Here is a 21455-nt window from a genome sequence, read left to right on the forward strand (position 1 = left end):
CTGTTTGTACTGGGTTCATCTGTTGATCACTGGTATGAACATGGGCCATGAGCATTTGGTTTCTGTCCTCTAGAAGAAATGCTCTACATTGGATAGTGCCCAACACTACTCTTATAAACAAAATGATGTTGGTTGGATGGTGATAATACCAGAGAATGTAGAAGATTAGCTGTCTTCTCTAGAAGAATTAAGGCTTGTGAATGAACGTACTACTAGAAGCCAGTCACCAGGTATGGAAATATTAAGTGGCCTTGCTTGTGAAAATGTATAGCTGCTACCACAAGGCACCGTGAGAATATTCTGGAGGTTGAGGAAAGATTGAAAGGAAAGACTTTGTATTAGAAATGATTGGATTGAGTAAGTATGAAATACTTCTTATAGGAAGAGTGGATTGGAATGCATGCATATGCATCCTTAGATCAAAGGTACACATTCAGTCTTCTTTGTTGAGCAGAGGAAGAATGGACTGGATGGTAGACATCCTGAATTTGTCCTTGAAAAGCTAACATTTGAGGTCTTTGAGATCAAGTATAGGGTGCATACTTCCCATCTTTTTTGTAATGAGGAATTATTTTGAGTAGAAATCTTGATTCTTTTCTTTTCTTGTGGCAGGGCAGATTTTATAGCTTTGGTTTGGAGAAGTAGGTGGACTTCCATCTGCATTATATTGAGGTGACTGAAAAAAGGTTTGGTCCCTAGTAGAGGATGGCTGATGAATCTGACACCATATCCATCTTGTATAATGAAGAGGGCCATGTGTCCACTGTGATGTCCTGCCAAGCCGATAGGAAAAATTGGATTCTTCATCTCACAGGTGGAGCAGGATGCATGTTTTGTAGAGACTGGAAATGAGGAGCATAGTCAAAAGGTTGCTGGGTAGAGTTCTTTCTCTTTGCCTATCCTGCTGAGGTTGTTTTTGTTAATAAAATCTCATGTCATAATAATAGCAACAATGTCTGTATTGGTTGAAAGAAGTGTGCCTGGCAGAGGTGGTCAATGTGGAAGGTTGAACTGCGGAAAGATACTGAAATGTGAAACAACGGTCTTTAATCATATCTCCAGTTTTTTCACCTTTTTCCAAAGAGTAAGTCTCCAGTGCAAGGAGCATCAGCTAACTTGTAGAGGATATGATCTTATAACCCCAAAGCTCACAACCATGCTAGAAAATGGGCTTCAAATGCTGAAGCAGAAACTCTGGTGGAGGTTTTGAAGGCATCATAAGCTATTCTGATTAAGGTAGGTACTACAGTCATCAGTCTGCTGTCCTTGAGCTTGTTCAGAAAGAGCAAGTCAAAAAACTTGCACCTTGTGAAAGATGGTATGCATGTATTGCACTATACAGAGTTGGTGAGTGGCTATTCTCAGACAGCATAACTTCCTAAAACACTTACTTCTCCAAATGATCCTTTAATCAAGAATTGTTTTCAAGAGTAGAATTGGAAAAGTCTCTGCATTGCTTTCCTTATAGTTGCTTCTACCACTACTGAAAAGTGTGATAACTTGACCTTGTTATATCCTAGTGATGACTGGACTTTCTATTCAGTCTGTTTCTAAAAGGATGGCTATGATTCTGCCATATATGGAACTGGTGGTCCTTAAGCATGCCATGAACTGGTAGAACTACTGTTGTCTTAGGTACCTTTATATACTTCAAAAGGTCAAAGACTTCTAATCTGACTTCCATTTATTATTGAAGGGTCAGATGGAATTCCCATAGAAACTTCATCATGTTCCAGAGAGGGTTGCTGGATGTCAAAAGAATCTTGGAAACAGAAGTGAGTCTGGAAAGGAAGGAGGCAACAAATGAGCTGGTTTGTGCTCTGAGTCTGATGTAGACAGTAAAGAGACAATAGGATCTCTGTGCTGGAGTTAAGACCAAAAGAGTTAGATGGTGTTTCAGGTCATGATGAGGAAAGAACATCAGATGTATTTTTTAAATATCCCTTTAAAAAGTCGCAGAACATTTTCTGAAGGAATGAATAAGAATGCTTTGAAAGCTGAAAAGATGTTGATGAGAAAGATTTAACCAACAGCAGGTTAGCATACATGGGTGTTTCCATAGAGGATTGCATGATGGTAGGTTAGTCTGTGCCAAACATATCTTTCACAGTGTTGGATGGTTTGAGGTACTTTCACGGCTGTTGCTGCTGTACAGGGAGTGAGACTAAGCACCTCCTCTTAGTTGTGTTTGTCTGGTTGAGCTTTATCAGTGATGTGCCTGGAGTGGATACAAGCAGCCTCATTCAGACTTCTGCAGGAACTCTAGAAGCAGTTGTGCTGTGAACCTGGATACCTTAGAGTCCTTGGCCTTTGGGCACCTGGATTGTTAGGGTCACTGTACCTAGAGGTTGATGGCTTGTCCATGGAAGATTTCTCAATTGGTCTGCACTTAATAGATGGTCTTGTGAGATTTTTCTTGAAGCAACTTCTCAGTATTTAAATGTTCTCTTAGTTGATTAAGATGGTCTCTTCCTACCCTTGGAGACATTTTAACAAAATATTTACAGTCCTTTTGATCATGGATAGGACTGAGGCACAAGAGGCATTTTAGTATGTACATCAAAAATCTTGATTTTCTTATTATATATTGGGAAGGAACAGAATCCTGATTTCAGTGACGTGGAGAAGCATTTTTGAAAAGTTGTCTTAGTCAGAATTGGGACATCCTGCTCATAATGTCCAACCCCCTCCCCCTCCCCCCCATCTAACTCACAGCCATTTTCAAACAGGAAAAACATCCAGATTTTCTGTTTGAAAATGGCTGTGAGATTGATGTTTTTGTGCTGAGAACATCCAAAATGGAATAGCCATGTTCCAAAACAAAATGTACAACTAATTTATTTATTACATTTGTATCCCACATTTTCCCACCTATTTGCAGGCTCAATGTGGCTTACAGAGTTTGGTTATGACATAATCATTCCATGATATCAGATACAATTGGTGATGTACAAAGATTGAGTAAGGGAAGAGAGAGGGAAGGTGTTAGGCAGGATAGAAGGTGGACTTTAATGATTGGGTGGATTGGTGAGGTAGTTGTGTAAGGTTATGGGTTCTCTTTGAATGAATGGTATCCCCCCCCCCCCTCAAAAAAAGCAAACAAACCAGGGATCAGGATGTCTGTCTTCTTCATTTTGATAAAAATGGCCACACACACATCCAAACAGAGTAGCAAGGTAGGCTAGTGGTTAGTGCAGTAGACTTTAAACCAAAGGGCTCTGTTTCAAATCCCCTTACTATTTGGATGAACTGCAGTGTTGGACGTTTTTTTTTTCTGCCTTTCCAAAATTGCTATTTGGATATTTTTGGCAGATGTTTTTTTGACATTTTGAGTCATCTATGTGTTTTGAAAATAAGCGCCATAGTCTGTTATACTTGAAGGAAGAATAGATGGGAAATAGGAAGAAAACAGCATTGAACATAACACAGGAGAGCTCCGTTTTGCATCCGTTTGACTGAGTGGAAGAAACAAAACTGAGCAACTAAAAGACCATAGCATGCAGGAGGGTCTGTGCAACTCTGTCCCAGCACTGTCAGATGATCTATCTACTTATCATTTCTATAGCGCTACAAGGCATATGCAGCGCTGTACACTATACATGTCACTCACTTGTATGTCTTAGTCCTATGTATGGGCAAAAAATATGACTTTTTAAATTTTTCCTTCTGTAAAGTTATTTGTATAACATGCATTTAATGAATTTGTAGAACCCTAGAAGTCCAGAAGGAAAAATATAAAATGGAAAATGAGGAACTTGCTGCCAAAGTTCAACAGGCAGAGACAGTGAATGTTCATTTAAAGAAACAGCATGAAGTGGAGAGCGAAATGAAGAATAAGATGATGCAGGAGGCGTCTCGTCTGAGCATGGAAAACACGGTAAGGAATGTCAGAGAACAACAAATTCATGGTGGAAAGGAAACCTTGTAGGGGGTAATTTTATACTGACCTGTGTAAGTAAAAAGTACATGCATAGCTATCACTCTGCAGACTTCAGAGTAAAAGTGTGCATGTGCATTCACTTTGAAAATTACCTCAGGAAAAGTATGTACTTGCATTTATACCTGAGTAATGTTTATAAAGCAGTCCCATGTGTAAAATTGCCTGGGGGATATACATGCATAAAAAGTAGGTAGGGGGTCTTTTACAAAGCGGTGGTAAGCCCAACGCGGGCTTCCTGCTCACTAATCTGGTACTACCGCCAGGCTACCATAGCAGCCTGGTGGTAGTTTCCACCCTCAGCATGTGCCACTTCTGGCACTACAAAATGTTTTAAATTTTTGTAGTGACTTGGGCAGTGCCCTTACACAATCGTGCAGGAGCCCTTACTCAATGGGTGGTGGTAACTGCTTCCCCCCCCACCCCGCCGAAATGGCCGCCCAGCCATTTCTTTAAAAAAAAAAAAAAAAAAAAAGACAGCCTCTTACCCACTGCAGTAAAAGGGGGCCTCAGCACATGTCAAAACCAATGCAGGCCCGCTTTTACTGCAGCTTGGTAAAAGGACCCTTTGGTGTACTAAAAGATAGTGCTTGCTCTTATGCAATTTTCCCCAAATTCTATATATCGGACCTTAATTTCTGCACAGAAATCAAAGCGTATTCTGTAACAATGCACATAACTTCATTGGTTAACTAGCTAATCAATGCTGTTAATTAGATGTTAACAAGCAAGTAACAGCACTAATTGGCATTACGATTTATGCACACAGCTTGCTAAGTGTATTCTGTAATGTGATGCACATAAATTCCAAGTCACATAGTTGAAAAGGAGGCGTGGTTATGGGCATGGAATGAGTAGGTCGTGGGCGTTTCGAAAATCTATGCACATTATTGTAGAATACACTCGCTCTGCACCTAATTTAGGCGTCAGGATTCATGCCAAGTAAAACATGGCCTTTGGTCTAAAATTTAGGCGTACTTTAGAGAATACACCTAGGCATATTTTTTTACTGCTTGGATTTTTCAGGCACCATATATAGAATCTAGGCTTTTATGCAAAGTATTCCTCGAGCATAGTTTGAGTGGAGCATGGAAAAAGTTTTGATATGCGTACTTTATAAAATATATGCATACATGCATAGACTACATATGGTGCACATATTTGCAACTGTCTCAAAATGGGTCTAAATTTGTATTTCAGTTGTGTGCATTTGGAATATTTTTGAAAAGCCCATTGTGTTGAGACATTATTGATTTCAGCTGTGGATGATGTCTTGTCTGAGACATATCCTCTGTGTTTGACACTGTTAACATCTCAGTGCTTTTGGTGAAATTATCACAGTTAGGTGTACAAGGAATTGTGTATGATTGGTTCCGGTCATACTTGAATGATAGAGTGATGCAGGTACGAATTAAGGAGTTTGTACCATCTAGATATCCAGTACCAATGGGAGTGCCACAACACTCTGCACTGTCAGCTTTGTTGTTTAACCTATACATGTCATCATTGGGGAATCTCTTGAGTGAAATGCAAGTGAGTTATAGAATGTATGCAAAAGTTGTACTGTTTTTCTTCCCCATAATATCAGGAGAGGACCTATCTGAGAAAGTGAAAAGTTATATGAATCGCTTGCGTGTGTGTGTGGGGGGGGGGGGGGGGGCTGGATGGAAACTAATAAATTATTGCTGAATCTGATGAAAGCTGAAATAGTGATGATTGGGAAGAATACGAAGCATTTACTAGATGTTAGCTGTTTGTTGAATGATGTATTGGTACTTGCACAACAGCAAATGAGAAGTTTGGGTGTCATTTTGGATGCCCATCTATCTTTTAAGGAACAGGTGGGGCAGGTTGAGATCTGTTTTTAAATTAAAACCAGTGTTGTGTACTTATGACTTTCGGATCATGGTGTACAATGTGTAATTTTAACTAGATTGGATTATTGAAATGCTTTGTACTTGATATCTAAATCATGGGTTGGAGCACTTCAGGTGCCAGAATGATTACTGGAGGTAGCAGGTTTGCACATGTTAACACCAATGTTAAAAAAAACAAAAAAACAAAACAAAAAACATTACATTGACTGCATGTAATGCATCGGATTCAGTATGAGGTTTTGATATCAATATATCACAGTTTATATCATCCAGCTCCATGGTATTTAAAACAAGTAGTGCAATTGTATAAACCGTTGCATCAATTGAGATCTAATACTGATAGACATGTGGACCACAAGACCCACATACAGGCCATTGCAATAATCCAATTGCACCAGTTCTAAATAGTGAACCACCACTGCCAAATATGGTTTCTACTATTATACCAGTCATAATTTAAGGAAAGCATTATGAGCTACCATTCCCAACTGGTGCTTCAACGTAAGTCCTGAATCAGTATAAACCCCAAATCCTTTATCACTGTCTGATGTTATTTGTAACTGTAATAGCACTGCAACTAGAACCCCTAACTCTGTTTTTTTTTTTTTAAATGTTTTAACGCATCTGACTAACCTCTAACCTAGGGGTTCTCGACCCAGTCCTCGGGATTCACCTAGCCAGTCAGATTTTCATGGTATTCACAGTGAATATGCACAAGACCAATTTAAATGCACTACCTCCATTGTATGCAAATTTATCTCATGCATATTCATTGAGGATATCCTGAAAATCTGACTGGCTAGGTATGTCCTGAGGACTGGGTTAAGAACCCCTGCTCTAATCAGTTAACTAATAACTCCTTGGAAAGCATACGATACAACTAGAGCTCACAGTTTCCTTAGGTATTATAGAGGCTCATAAGTGTTGAGAGAATGAGTCTTATACATAGTTTCAGAATTCCAGTGCCATCCCTGCTTTTTTTTTTTTAACTGTAGGATTTTGAAGAGCAGCTTGACATGAAAGACAGACTGATAAAGAAGCTGCAAGACCAGATAAAGGCTCTGACAAAAACCATTGAAAAAGGTAGGAGATAAGTTCACATGCAAAGCCCGATTTTGTAAAGGGCATCCAGGTCAGAAAATGGATATTTAGATCTTGTGTGTGATAGTATTTTATAAAAGTCTTGCACTGTTCAGAGCCTTTTGTAAAATATCCCCGGGATTCTATATATGACGCGTTGAGGTGTGCACATAGACTTGTGTGTGCGCCTTAATTGTTTAATGAGCCACTTAGTCATGATAAGTGGCTGATAATGACCACTTATCACTAATTGGATTTAAGTGGAATTTATGCACGCGCTTTGCTAGGCGTATTTTATAAAGCAGTGCGTGTAAATTCTCACGCTTACAGCCAAAAAGGGAGCACGGTGATGGGAGGAGTGTGGGCGTGCTGGGCCTATCAATCACATCTACACACGGGGTTATAGAATTTGGGCCAGCATGCGTAGATGTAGGCGCAGGCATTTACACCAGCTTTTCACTGGTGTAGATGGACATGCTTAAATGAAGGTGTGTCTGACCCAGGGGCGTATCTGGAATCCGGCGGTAGGGGGGGCCAGAGCCAGAGAGGGGGGGCACATTTTTGCCTCCCTCCCCGCCGCCGCCGCCGCCGCCTCTCTCCACCCCCTCCCCGCCGTCAACCCTCCCCCGCTGCTTACTTTTGCTGGCGCCGAGGTCCCGACCCGCAGTCTCCGTTTTTCGTCTTCCTCCGTGGCCATGCTTCCAGGAAGTAACGCTGCAGTGCTGATTCGTTGACCCCAGTTCGACGTCTGACGTCAGACGCCGAACTGGATTCAACGAATCAGCACTGCAGCGTTACTTCCTGGAAGCATGGCCACGGAGGAAGACGAAAAACGGAGATTGCGGGTCGGACCTCGGCGCCAGCAAAAGTAAGCAGCGGGGGAGGGTTGACGGCGGGGAGGGGGGCCAGGGCGAAATCTGCGGGGGCCCAGGCCCCTGTGGCCCCCACGCAGATACGCCCCTGGTCTGACCTGTCCAAGGCGTATTCTATATACCACGCCTACATTTAAGCGTGTCTAATAGAATGTGCCTAGATTCTAGGCACCATATATAGAATTTAGCCCTATATGGGTAGCACCACAGAAGATGCACATATGTATTTGGTGGTAGGTACAGCAGAGGAAACCATTATACAAAAATTTTAAAAAATGTATAAAACTAGAGGAGCATCATTTAAGGGCTTTGCACATGTCATTAGCGCTATAAAGCAATGATTTTGTTACCCATATATGACCGTCTCTGGGAAAAGGTGACTGAAGTCTTGGATCTAAAATGTTGAGAGTGGTTGATTTCTCTGTCTTGGATATCTATAAGCAGTCATGTTTGAACTTCTGTAACTTTTTTTTAAATTTTTTTCTCATAAAATGTTGCGGTTTGGACTGTTGAATTACAAATTGTTTGCTCTAACAGAATTAATTAAAACATCATATATTTTTTTGCTTCTGGAGACTTTAGTCACCTTTACCAGAGATGGTCACAAATGTGTAAGTAGTGGATTTTGCAAAACTGCATTCATAATGGAACCCAATTAAGGAGCTGAGCTCTGAAGCTCAACCTTTTGCAATTTCAGGATAGTCTTTAACCCAAAGAAGTAAGCATCAGTTTCCTCTCTAGCTTTTCTTCCAAACTCTGGTTCAAACAAGAAGATAGCCCACAGTTATGCATGGCTCAAAGCAGGTGTAAATGGCAGTGAGGGAAATTTTCCAAAACAGATATGCATTGCCATCCTGAAAAAATAACAACCAGATGTTTTGTAGGACTGCATAAACCACACCCAGAACATGCCAGCTGAAATCTGTGCATGCCACCAGCATATATATATGTATAAGGGGCCCTTTTACTAAGCCGCATAAGCGCCTACGCACGCCCAATGCGCACCAATTCCGAGTTACCGCCCAGCTGCCACGTGGCCCTTGTGGTAATTTCATTTTTGGCACACTTCCGCTATGCGCGTCCAAAAAATATATATTTTTTTCATGGCACGTATCAGCTACACGCATCAAGTGGCATTTGATGCACGTAGGTCATTACCGCCCAGTTACTGCGTGAGACTTTACCACGATGTCAGTGGCTTGCGGTAAGGTCTGAGATCCAAAATGGACACACACTCAATTTTCATTTTGCCACACGTCCATTTTCGGCAAAAACTTTAAAAAGGCATTTTTTACAGGTGTGCTAAAAATTATTCTGTGCGCGCCCAAAACACGCATCTACACTACTGCATGCCATTTTTTCAGCGCACCTTAGTAAGAGGACCCCTAAATGAGCTTTCTATATGTGTGAATGGTACCTAAGCATTATAAAATCATCTGCTTAGCATCTGTATATACATGTTTAATTATCATGTTTTACTTTCTTTACGTTTTTCTCAGTTAAACTTTTGATTTGTAACACAACTGAACTGTCAAGCATCAAGAAATAATTTTAGAAGTTTTTCTTCTGAATAATAGTTCAATTTTGTCAACAGCCAATGAAATTCAAGTGGCAGCTCTGCCAAAGGAATATGTTGGGATGCTGGAATATACACCGGAGGATGAAGCAAAAATTGTTCAAAGTCTCATCCTGGGTAATTTTTCTGTTTCTTTATATGTTCTTGTGCTGTGCAGATGATCTTTGGGATGGGGAACAATTTTTTTTAATAGCCCACTTAGGTGCAGAGACCATAGGTAACTTGTATTTGTGGATCTGCTAGGAAATTTTCAAAGAAAACTTCTGAAAATTCACTTGTAGGATAGAGTGGCTCTGCAGAGCACTCATGCTGTGGGAGCCAGTCACAGGGGGACCAAGAAGCCACTGTCAGGTGGGCGCTGCCTGACTCCAGCAGTGCAGACATTATGGGAGCCTGGCAAGGTATGAGGAGTCAGAAGAGGCACAGACTAAATGCTTTTGATGTCTGGTGGTTGGGGAGCGCAGTGGCTGTGGGATGGAAGGAGAGATGTTGCAGAGCATAAGCTGGAGCAGAACAAGATCAGGAAGGAAGATGTGTGTGTGTGTGTTTAAGTAGAGGAGTGTGGTAGCCGTGTTAGTCCACTCTTAAGGTTATCAATAGAAATCAAACAAAATAAAACATGGAAAAGAAAATAAGATGATACCTTTTTTATTGGACATAACTTAATACATTTCTTGATTAGCTTTCAAAGGTTGCCCTTCTTCGTCAGATCGGAAATAAGCAAATGTGCTAGCTGACAGTGTATATAAGTGAAAACATTCAAGCATTACTATGACAGTCTGACAGGGTGGGAGGATGGGGGTGGGTAGGAGGTATGCATGGGGACATCAAAGCATATCATTGATATTCTAACAGGATGGGTGTGGATAGGTGAGGGGTGGGGTGATCAACAGAGACATACAGCTTTATGGTTTATAATGGGCTAGGAACCCCAGATCCTTGTTAAGTCCTTTCTGTGTGTGTGTTTAAAACCGTGGCAGCATGGCACGGGCAGTAAAGTAAAAACATGCACTGGTGCACTTGCCTAAGCAGTGCTGAGAGCAAGCTGCAAGTTGTTCTGTTGAAACTGAGAAAGTTTACTAAAAATAGTGCATTGAGACCCACAGAGATGGGGGGAGAGGAATTTGGGAAATTGTATTGTATGGTTGGTGATATCTTGATTATCTTGTCCAAATTTGTGACAACTTTCAATAAAGCTTTTTGGAAAATAAAAAAATTAAAAATATAGTGCGTTGAGAAACAGACATAAGTTTTGTTTAAAAGAGGGAAAATTCAAATTGTCAAGTAGTCCTTTAATATTTAATAACTGGAGTAGTTATTAATTTACGCTGTGGTAAAAGGTGACTTTAGTGTACCCTTATGCAGGTCTTTCCTGTATGCTAAGGCCATTTTGTATAAAAAAGTGGGAGTACGACCAAGGAAACCAGAAACTGGAAGATGTTCTTAAAAAAGACTTTATTAAAGGTTAGAAGACTCGACACGTCGTGTTTCGGCCGTCAGGCCTGCATCAGGAGTCTATAAAAAGTACATTTTATTATAGTTTATTATATGTATGTGGTTCACTTTCATTATTATTATTATATTTTTTTTAACATTTCCTTATACTATTTTACAAAATTATCATTTGTACCATTTCATGAGTTCATATAATTTACTGTATTTACTGATTTAACTTTTTTTATTTAACTCTTTTATTTAAAATATTCCTTCTGTTCTTTTATTACACATATCATATATAAATGTACTTTTTATAGACTCCTGATGCAGGCCTGACGGCCGAAACACGACGTGTCGAGTCTTCTAACCTTTAATAAAGTCTTTTTTAAGAACATCTTCCAGTTTCTGGTTTCCTTGGTCGTACTCCCACTTTTTTATACACTTTTGTTTTTTCTCGTGGGGTGCTTGAGTTTTCCACCTGTTGGTGGATCTTCTCTGCTAAGGCCATTTTTACAGAAGCCATACAAATGCTCTTTTTTTTTTTTTGCATTAATGGTAATAGGAGGAAATATTTTTTCACTCGAAGAATAGTTTTTGCACTCATTGCCGGAGGATGTGGTAATAGCAGTTAGCATATTTGGGTTTAAAAAAGGTTTGGACAAGTTCCTGGAGGAAAAAGTCCATGGTCTGTTATTGAGATAGACATGGGAGAAGCCACCACTTTCTCCAGGATTGGTAGCATGGTATGTTGCTATTAATTAGGTTTCTGCCAGGTGCTTATGACTTGGATTGGCCACTGTTGGAAGCAGGATAATGGGCTAGATGGACCACTAGTTTGACCCAGTATGGCTATTCTTACATCTTGAGTGGAAGAGTGGCCTAGTGGTTAGGGTGGTGGACTTTGGTCCTGGGGAACTGAGGAACTGAGTTCAATTCCCGGCACAGGCAGCTCCTTGTGACTCTGGGCAAGTCACTTAACCCTCCACTGCCTGCCGCATTGAGCCTGCCATGAGTGGGAAAGCGCGGGGTACAAATGTAACAAAAATAAAAAAATAAAATTATCCCCACCCATTTTGTAGGTGGTAAGGGCTCCTGTGTTATCCATGCACTAACCAGTTAGTACATGGTAATATAGATGCGTTAACTGGTTAGCACTGAAACGCCTACTCTCCACCCCTGACATGCCCCCTCAAAAAATTAGAAATTTTTTTAGCCTGCAGTTAATGCACACAGATTTCAAATTTACTGCAGGACACCGGAGCATGTCCAGTGGTACTCTATTTTTTGCTGCATTAGGCACCTGTGTCTAATGCAGCTTAGTAAAAGGACCTCTTAATGAATAAAAAGTCAAGTTAATCTGCTCTGATGACCAACTGCCAGCAGTAGAATTCTGAAGGACTAGTGCTGGATTTATTCTTACTATGCTGATAAGAACCGATCGTTTGTTTATTTAGTATTTACTATACCACCACCTACTACTACTACTACTATAAATCAATTCTATAGCGCTACCAGTCATAAGCAGCGCTTCACAAATGAACATGAAGAAAAGACAGTCCCTGCTCAAAAGAGCTTACAATCTAAGTTAGGACAGACAGACGGGACCAATAAGGATAAGGGTAAGACAGACAGAAGGACACATAGGGAAAGGGACTATTGAAGAGAGGAGGACAAGATAAAGGTTACGAGTAAGTGACAAGTTAGGAGTCAAAAGCAGCATCAAACAGGTAGGCCTTAAGCCGGGATTTGAAGGTGGCCAGGGATGGAGCTAGTCGTAAGGGCTCAGGAAGTCCATTCTAGGCATAAGGTGTGACGAGACAAAAGGAATGGAGTCTGGAGTTAGCGATGGAGGAGAAGGGTGCAATTAGGAGAGATTTGCCTATCAGTGTTGCCAGTATAAAGCAAATTACAGACTAAAACACAGCCAGAAAAGTGGTCCAATTAAATTAATAGGATAGAAGAAGCAATAGAGAGAAATATTTTTTTTATTTTCTGGTGCGCGTCAGCTACGCGTGCCAAGTGGCATTTGGCGCACGTAGGTCATTACTGCCCAGTCACTGTGTGAGACTTTATCACTAGGACCCAAAATGGACGCGTGGCAATTTTCATTTTTTTACAGGTGCGCTGAAAAATGATTCTGCGTGCGCCCAAAACACGCATCTACGCTACCACAGGCCATTTTTCTGTGCACCTTAGTAAAAGGACCCCTAAGTGATAAGGGTAAAGAATTCCATAAAGCTGGTTATAAGGAAAAGAGTCGTAAACCTAGTAGAATCTAGATACGCCTTGGATGAAGATGGCAAATACAGTGGTGGAAATAAGTATTTGATCCCTTGCTGATTTTGTAAGTTTGCCCACTGACAAAGACATGAGCAGCCCATAATTGAAGGGTAGGTTATTGGTAACAGTGAGAGATAGCACATCACAAATTAAATCCGGAAAATCACATTGTGGAAAGTATATGAATTTATTTGCATTCTGCAGAGGGAAATAAGTATTTGATCCCCCACCAACCAGTAAGAGATCTGGCCCCTACAGACCAGGTAGATGCTCCAAATCAACTCGTTACCTGCATGACAGACAGCTGTCGGCAATGGTCACCTGTATGAAAGACACCTGTCCACAGACTCAGTGAATCAGTCAGACTCTAACCTCTACAAAATGGCCAAGAGCAAGGAGCTGTCTAAGGATGTCAGGGACAAGATCATACACCTGCACAAGGCTGGAATGGGCTACAAAACCATCAGTAAGACGCTGGGCGAGAAGGAGACAACTGTTGGTGCCATAGTAAGAAAATGGAAGAAGTACAAAATGACTGTCAATCGACAAAGATCTGGGGCTCCACGCAAAATCTCACCTCGTGGGGTATCCTTGATCATGAGGAAGGTTAGAAATCAGCCTACAACTACAAGGGGGGAACTTGTCAATGATCTCAAGGCAGCTGGGACCACTGTCACCACGAAAACCATTGGTAACACATTACGACATAACGGATTGCAATCCTGCAGTCCCCGCAAGGTCCCCCTGCTCCGGAAGGCACATGTGACGGCCCGTCTGAAGTTTGCCAGTGAACACCTGGATGATGCCGAGAGTGATTGGGAGAAGGTGCTGTGGTCAGATGAGACAAAAATTGAGCTCTTTGGCATGAACTCAACTCGCCGTGTTTGGAGGAAGAGAAATGCTGCCTATGACCCAAAGAACACCGTCCCCACTTTCAAGCATGGAGGTGGAAATGTTATGTTTTGGGGGTGTTTCTCTGCTAAGGGCACAGGACTACTTCACCGCATCAATGGGAGAATGGATGGGGCCATGTACCGTACAATTCTGAGTGACAACCTCCTTCCCTCCGCCAGGGCCTTAAAAATGGGTCGTGGCTGGGTCTTCCAGCACGACAATGACCCAAAACATACAGCCAAGGCAACAAAGGAGTGGCTCAGGAAGAAGCACATTAGGGTCATGGAGTGGCCTAGCCAGTCACCAGACCTTAATCCCATTGAAAACTTATGGAGGGAGCTGAAGCTGCGAGTTGCCAAGCGACAGCCCAGAACTCTTAATGATTTAGAGATGATCTGCAAAGAGGAGTGGACCAAAATTCCTCCTGACATGTGTGCAAACCTCATCATCAACTACAGAAGACGTCTGACCGCTGTGCTTGCCAACAAGGGTTTTGCCACCAAGTATTAGGTCTTGTTTGCCAGAGGGATTAAATACTTATTTCCCTCTGCAGAATGCAAATAAATTCATATACTTTCCACAATGTGATTTTCTGGATTTAATTTGTGATGTGCTATCTCTCACTGTTACCAATAACCTACCCTTCAATTATGGGCTGCTCATGTCTTTGTCAGTGGGCAAACTTACAAAATCAGCAAGGGATCAAATACTTATTTCCACCACTGTAACTAGTAGTTCAGATGAAGCTTAATCGTTCAGAAGTGCTGAGTAAGGCACTGTTGCTATCAGAATACAGGCTTCAGCATTAAAGCTTCTCTGATTAAACTGTTCAATAGCCAGTATTAAATAATTTAGGCAATTTGATGCACCTGAAACTCCTGCAGCTCGGTTAAGGCTCAGAAAGTTTAGGATTAGAATAACAGTAACTTGAAATTAAACAGTGATTGTGCGATCATTAATACTGAGCTAGTATGAAAGCAACATAAAGCTGGAGATTCAAATTTTCAGAAAAGGATTTGAAAAAGCTGTAAATTTAAAACAAATTAGCTTTAATTAAGATTCCAACTCAGTAGAAAGGGATATCAAGTAAAGAGAGATGTTTTCTAGTTAGGGCTGCATGATTTATTTCAGTAGCTAGTTACACAAAGTGAAGAAGCCCAGAAGAACAGATATTTTCAAAGCACTTAGCCTTCCAAAGTTCCCTAGGTTTCTGTGGAACTTTGGAAGGTTAAGTGCTTTGAAAATATGCCTCCAGAAAAAACAGAGACATGTGAGAATAAAGGGAGACAATTTCCGTTTTTTAATTTGATTAAAGATAGGGAGTAGGTCCTGCTTCTCCTGGTTTGTGACTGCAGAGGTGATATGTTCTGGTTTCACAGTTTTTGTATTTAAAAAGGGCAATGTTTTTTTTTTACTGTCTGCCTGCCTATGTACAAAGTTTTAATGTACTTTGCACCTATGGATGTTGTACCTAGCTTTCAAAACTACTCTCAGAGCACCTTTATGCTAGTAAATGTTCTGTGGAAAACTACATTCATAAATTTAAAAATATAGTCTCTGTGCATTAGTTTTTGATCCCACCTAAAACATCCCTCTCCCCCCCCCCCCAAATGCTTACTCTTAATCTGGCTAAGAGTACATAGAAACATATAACAGAGAAAATGACGGCAGATAATGTACTCTTTTAGTTGGATTTACTGAAGGAACTCTTTAGACAACGAGTTTACCTGAGTAAATCACTCTATACCCTTTGAAATGGTTTTGAACATTGCCCTGCACTCATTTTTTAATACTTTTGAAAGAGAAGCTATTTCTTTGAAACGTGATTTCTGGTGTATTGCAACTGATAATTATTAAATGTAAGGCTAGACATTGTTCAACTGGTGCTATTACCATGTGTTTGAAAGTCTGGGACATCACATAAGGAAGTATATTAACAAATACGACTCTCTAATTAGATGTTGGATCCTTGACACAGGCACACCTTGCTGAAATCCATTGCAATAAATTGTTGTGATACCATACCACTCTTTGTGGCTGGTTCTACGTCTCACTTTCCTGCTTATCTTCTGTGGAATTATTAAATGTAAACCTAGCATAACCATTTTCCTTGCTATAGATCTAAAGCCCCGTGGTGTTGTTGTGAATATGATCCCTGGCCTGCCTGCACACTTGCTCTTCATGTGTGTGAGATACACAGATTACCTGAATGAGGCTGACAGGCTGAAATCCTTAATGAATGCCACAATTAATGGTATTAAAGAAGTTATTAAGGTAAGAGTGTCTTTAGAAGAATGTTGTATAGTTCTGCACCCTTTCATCTTGCCTCCATTAAGAATTAAGTCAAATGTAGATGTGAGGTGACATCCTAGTGTTGGCTCTGTAATGTAGTGGTAAACAGCACTGCTATAGTGTTTATATTCCTGGTATAGAGGTATGGTAGCCGTGTTAGTCCACTTTTAAAGGTAATCAATAGAAATAAAACAAAATGAAACATGGAAAAGAGAATAAGATGATACCTTTTTTATTGGACATAATACATTTCTTGATTAGCTTTCGAAGGTTGCCCTTCCTCAGATCGGAAATAAGTAAATGTTGGTAGATGACAGTATATATGAGTGAAACATCAAAGCATTCCAGTGACAGTCTAACAGGATGTACTGCTTTGTCACCCTCCTGTCTCCAAGCATATCTCTCTGTCCCTCATCCACTTGACTCTTCCTGTCTCTCACCTATCCACCCCCATCCTGTTAGACTGTCACTGGAATCCTTTGATGTTTCACTTTTATTCCTGGTATGAAATAGCACAGAAAAATTGAATCGCAGGATTTCTGGCTGTGCTAATTTAGCATAAACCAGTTCTATGGAGAAGTTCTATATGGCTAACAAGCTTGCCTGTAACTTAGCTGCTTTTACAAAATTAAGGGGCCCTTTTACTAAGCCGCATAGGCGCCTCTGTGCATGCAATATGCGTCAATTTGGAACTACCGCCTGGTTATCACATGGCCCGGGTGGTAATTTCATCTATTACGATCGTCCGCAAATATATTTTATTTTCCGTTGTGCCGCGGTACCTGGGCGGTAATCAGCATTGTACGCACACTGACGATTACCACCTGGTTAATGCATGAGACCTTATCGCTAAATGGATTGGTGGCGGTAAGGTCTGAGACTCAAAATGGACGCGCACCAATTTTTATTTTGCCAAAAAAAAGGCCTTTTTTACAGGTGTGCTGAAAAATGGATCTGCTCGTGTCCAAAACACGTGCCTACACTAGCGCAGGACATTTTTCAGCGCACCTTAGTAAAAGGATCCCACGGTAATTTTTTCAATTCATGATTCTACTGGATATGAAAACTGAAGCTTTCAGAAAGGGTATTAGATGTCTGATATGTTTCTATTTGCACTTTAAAGAAATGCTAGTGGTGATCAGCAACACTGAATTTTTTGTCCCTTCTTTACTTTATGTCTCTGTCTGCGTTAATGGTATTTTAGGGTTACGATTTTCATCTGTGGGGGAACAGCTCTCTTCTATGACATGCATTACTCACAAGCTTTCAGAGATAATGCTCACAGTTTCTCCAGCGAGAATTCTCCCTGGGCCACCTGTAGCTGAGTAGAAAGTAGATGGCAGTGCTGGCCCTAGGGTATCTGATAAGGTGAACCTTGTGCTCTGCACACCCCTCTCCCCGTGTTCAACATTACCCCCTCCCCTTCCTGTGGTGTCCAGCTTATCTCTCTCCTTCCCTACCTCTCCTTTCTCCTCCTCCTCAATGGTGTCCAACCTAAATCCATACACACTTATATACCCAGTTATACTGGTATCCTATAAAGGAATGTAGGTGGCTACTTTCCTGTAAAGCACTGGTTCTCAACCAGTGTGTCCCCCAAGAGGTGGGGGGGGGGGTGTCCCTTGAAATAATCATAACTGGTCCCTATTTCTGCTTCTTGACTACCCTTCTACCATCAGTCACAAATAGAAATGCTGCAGCCCTGCTGTCCATATGTTTTGTTTTCTACATAGTTTCTGAGTATTTGCACGGTTTTGTGTTACTTTACAGTATCTGGCAGTAGAAGGATTTTGTGTTGCTGTTACTGAGGTGACAGCAGAATTTGAAAATACATTTGTTTTGTATAATAAGCTGTATAGACTCAAGAATGGATAAACATTTTTTTGACTTGACAACAAGGTTTTTATGAATTTGCCCACTATACAATCCCATATGGAAAAACTGCATGCAACTCATCAGTCCCAGATTTCTCATTAAAGTAAAAATCAAAACTTTTTTGAAAAGAAAAATTAATAATTTGTTTATAAACCATTGTTAAAATTAAAATAAATTCTGTATAAGAACATTTTATATTTCTATTTCCCTTGCATCAATTTTAACAATGAAATATTTAGGTGGGTTTTTTTTTTTGTTCAGCTGTGAATTTTATGGGTCCTTTTACTAAGGTTTTTTTTTTTTTTATTACCCCGCGCTTTCCCTCTCAAGGCAGGCTCAATGCGGCTTACATACAGGTACTTATTTGTACCTGGGGCAATGGAGGGTTAAGTGACTTGCCCAGAGTCACAAGGAGCTGCCTGTGCCTGCAGTGGGAATCGAACCCAGTTCCCAAGGACCAAAGTCCACCACTCTAACCACTAGGCCACTCCTCCACTATCCCGGTTGCAAAAATATGATCCACAAATCAATCTACATGTCTGGATTCCCTTACCTCTGTACCAAATACATAGTAAACATAGTAGATGACGGCAGAAAAAGACCCGCACGGTCCATCCAGTCCACCCAAGAAGACAAATTCACATGTGCTACTTTTTTATTTGTACTGTCCTCTTCAGTGCACAGACCGTATAAGTCTGGCCAGCCCTATCCCCACCTCCCAACCACCAGCTCTGGCACAGACCGTATAAGTCTGCCCAGCACTAGTCCCGCCTCCCAACCACCAGTCCCAGCACAGACCGTATAAATCTGCCCAGCACTAGCCCCGCCTCCCAACCACCAGCTCTGCCACCCATTCTAGGCTAAGCTCCAGAGGATCCCTTCCTTCTGCACAGGATTCCTTTATGTTTATCCCACGCATGTTTGAATTCCGTTACCATTTTCATCTCCACCACCTCCCGCGGGAAGGCATTCCAAGCATCCACCACCCTCTCTGTGAAAAAATACTTCCTGACATTCTTCTTGAGTCTGCCCCCCTTCAATCTCATTTCATGCCCTCTCGTTCTACCGCCTTCCCATCTCCGGAAAAGGTTTGTTTGCGGATTAATACCTTTCAAATATTTGAACGTCTGTATCATATCACCCCTGTTTCTTCTTTCCTCCAGGGAATACATGGTCAGGTCTGCAAGTCTCTCCCCATACGTCTTGTAATGCAAATGCCATACCATCCTCGTAGCTTTTCTTTGCACCGCTTCAATTCTTTTTACATCCTTAGCAAGATACGGCCTCCAAAACTGAACACAATACTCCAGGTGGGGCCTCACCAATGACTTGTACAGGGGCCTCAACACCTCTTTTCTTCTGCTGGTCACACCTCTCTCTATACAGCCTAGTAACCTTCTAGCTACAGCCACCGCCTTGTCACACTGTTTCATCGCCTTCAGATCCTCAGATACTATCACCCCAAGATCCCTCTCCCCATCCGTACCTAGCAGACTCTCACCGCCTAACACATACGCCTCTCTTGGATTTCTACTCCCTAAGTGCATCACTTTGCATTTCTTCGCATTGAATTTTAATTGCCAAACCTTAGACCATTCTTCTAGCTTTTTCAGATCCTTTTTCGTGTTTTCCATTCTCTCCGGGGTGTCCACTGTGTTACAAATCTTAGTATCATCCGCAAATAGGCAAACTTTACCTTCTAACCCTTCAGCAATGTCACTCACAAATATATTGAACAGAATCGGCCCCAGCACTGATCCCTGAGGCACTCCACTACTCACCTTTCCCTCCTCCGAGCGAACTCCATTCACCACCACCCGCTGGCGCCTGTCCGTCAACCAGTTCCTAATCCAGTTCACCACTTTGGGTCCTATCTTCAGCCCATCCAGTTTATTTAAGAGCCTCCTGTGGGGAACCGTGTCAAAAGCCTTGCTGAAATCTAAGTAGATTACGTCTATAGCACGTCCACGGTTCAATTCTCCGGTCACCCAATCAAAGAATTCAATGAGATTTGTTTGGCACGATTTCCCTTTGGTAAAACCATGTTGTCTCAGATCTTGCAACTCATTTTCTTCCAGGAAATTCACTATCCTTTCCTTCAGCATCGCTTCCATTACTTTTCCAATAATCAAAGTGAGGCTTACCGGCCTGTAGTTTCCAGCTTCTTCCCTATCACCACTTTTGTGAAGAGGGACCAGCTCCGCCGTTCTCCAATCCCTCGGAACCTCTCCCATTTCTAAGGATTTATTAAACAAATCTTTAAGAGGACCCGCCAGAACCTCTCTGAGCTCCCTCAATATCCTGGGGTGGATCCCATCCGGTCCCATGGCTTTGTCTTCCTTTAGTTTTTCTAGTTGTTGATACACACACTCTTCCATGAATGGTGCTATATCCACTCCATTCTCAAATGAACTTTTGCCAGTCCATCGTGGTCCTTCTCCCGGATTTTCTTCAGTAAAAACAGAACAAAAGTATCTATTTAGCAAATTTGCTTTTTCTTCATCATTATTTACATAGCGGTTTGCAGTATCTTTTAGTCTCACAATTCCCTTTTTAGTCATTCTCCTTTCACTAATATACCTGAAGAAATTTTTGTCACTCCTCCTTACCTTTCTAGCCATTTGTTCTTCCGCTTGCGCTTTCGCCAGACGTACCTCTCTCTTGGCTTCTTTCAGTTTCCTCCGGTATTCCTCCCCATGTTCCTCGTCTTGAGTTTTTTTGTATTTCTGGAATGCGAACTCTTTAGCCTTTATTTTCTCAGCCACTTGCTTGGAGAACCATAGCAGTTTCCTTTTTCTCTTGCTTTTATTTACTTTCCTTACATAAAGGTTTGTGGCCCTATTTATAGCTTCTTTCAGCCTGGACCACTGTCCTTCCACTTCTCGTACGTCCTCCCAGCCCATCAGCTCCTTCCTTAGGTATTTCCCCATTTTACTAAAGTCAGCATGCCTGAATTCCAGGACTTTGAGTTTTGAGTGGCCACCCTCCTCTTCAGCCGTCATATCAAACCAAACCGTTTGATGGTCACTGCCACCCAGGTGGGCACCCACTCGGACATTTGACATGCTATCCGCATTTGTGAGCACCAGATCTAGCATCGCTCCCTCCCTCGTGGGTTCCATGACCATTTGTCTGAGCAGAGCACTTTGGAAAGCATCCACAATCTCTCTACTTCTTTCCGATTCCGCAGACGGAACCTTCCAATCTACATCCAGCAGATTGAAATCTCCCAGCAACAGCACCTCTCTCTTCTTTCCCAACTTTTGAATATCTGCGATCAGGTCTTTATCTAATTCTTCCAATTGTGTTGGAGGTCTGTAGACAGCACCCATGTG

The 21455-nt window shown here is 41.5% G+C and overlaps 1 protein-coding gene across 2 annotated transcripts in view; it reads left to right on the forward strand.

The window, feature by feature from the left end:
* MYO5C (myosin VC) overlaps positions 1–21455 on the forward strand; it is a 191596-nt gene that overhangs the window by 150875 nt on the left and 19266 nt on the right. For both annotated transcript variants that reach the window (XM_030189295.1, XM_030189302.1), the window contains 4 exons: positions 3709–3877; positions 6810–6897; positions 9361–9459; positions 16073–16227. In XM_030189295.1, the coding sequence (XP_030045155.1) occupies positions 3709–3877; positions 6810–6897; positions 9361–9459; positions 16073–16227 (511 nt within the window). The remainder of the gene's footprint in view (positions 1–3708; positions 3878–6809; positions 6898–9360; positions 9460–16072; positions 16228–21455) is intronic.

Source organism: Microcaecilia unicolor, chromosome 1, assembly GCF_901765095.1.
Source record: "Microcaecilia unicolor chromosome 1, aMicUni1.1, whole genome shotgun sequence".
NCBI lineage: Eukaryota > Metazoa > Chordata > Amphibia > Gymnophiona > Siphonopidae > Microcaecilia > Microcaecilia unicolor.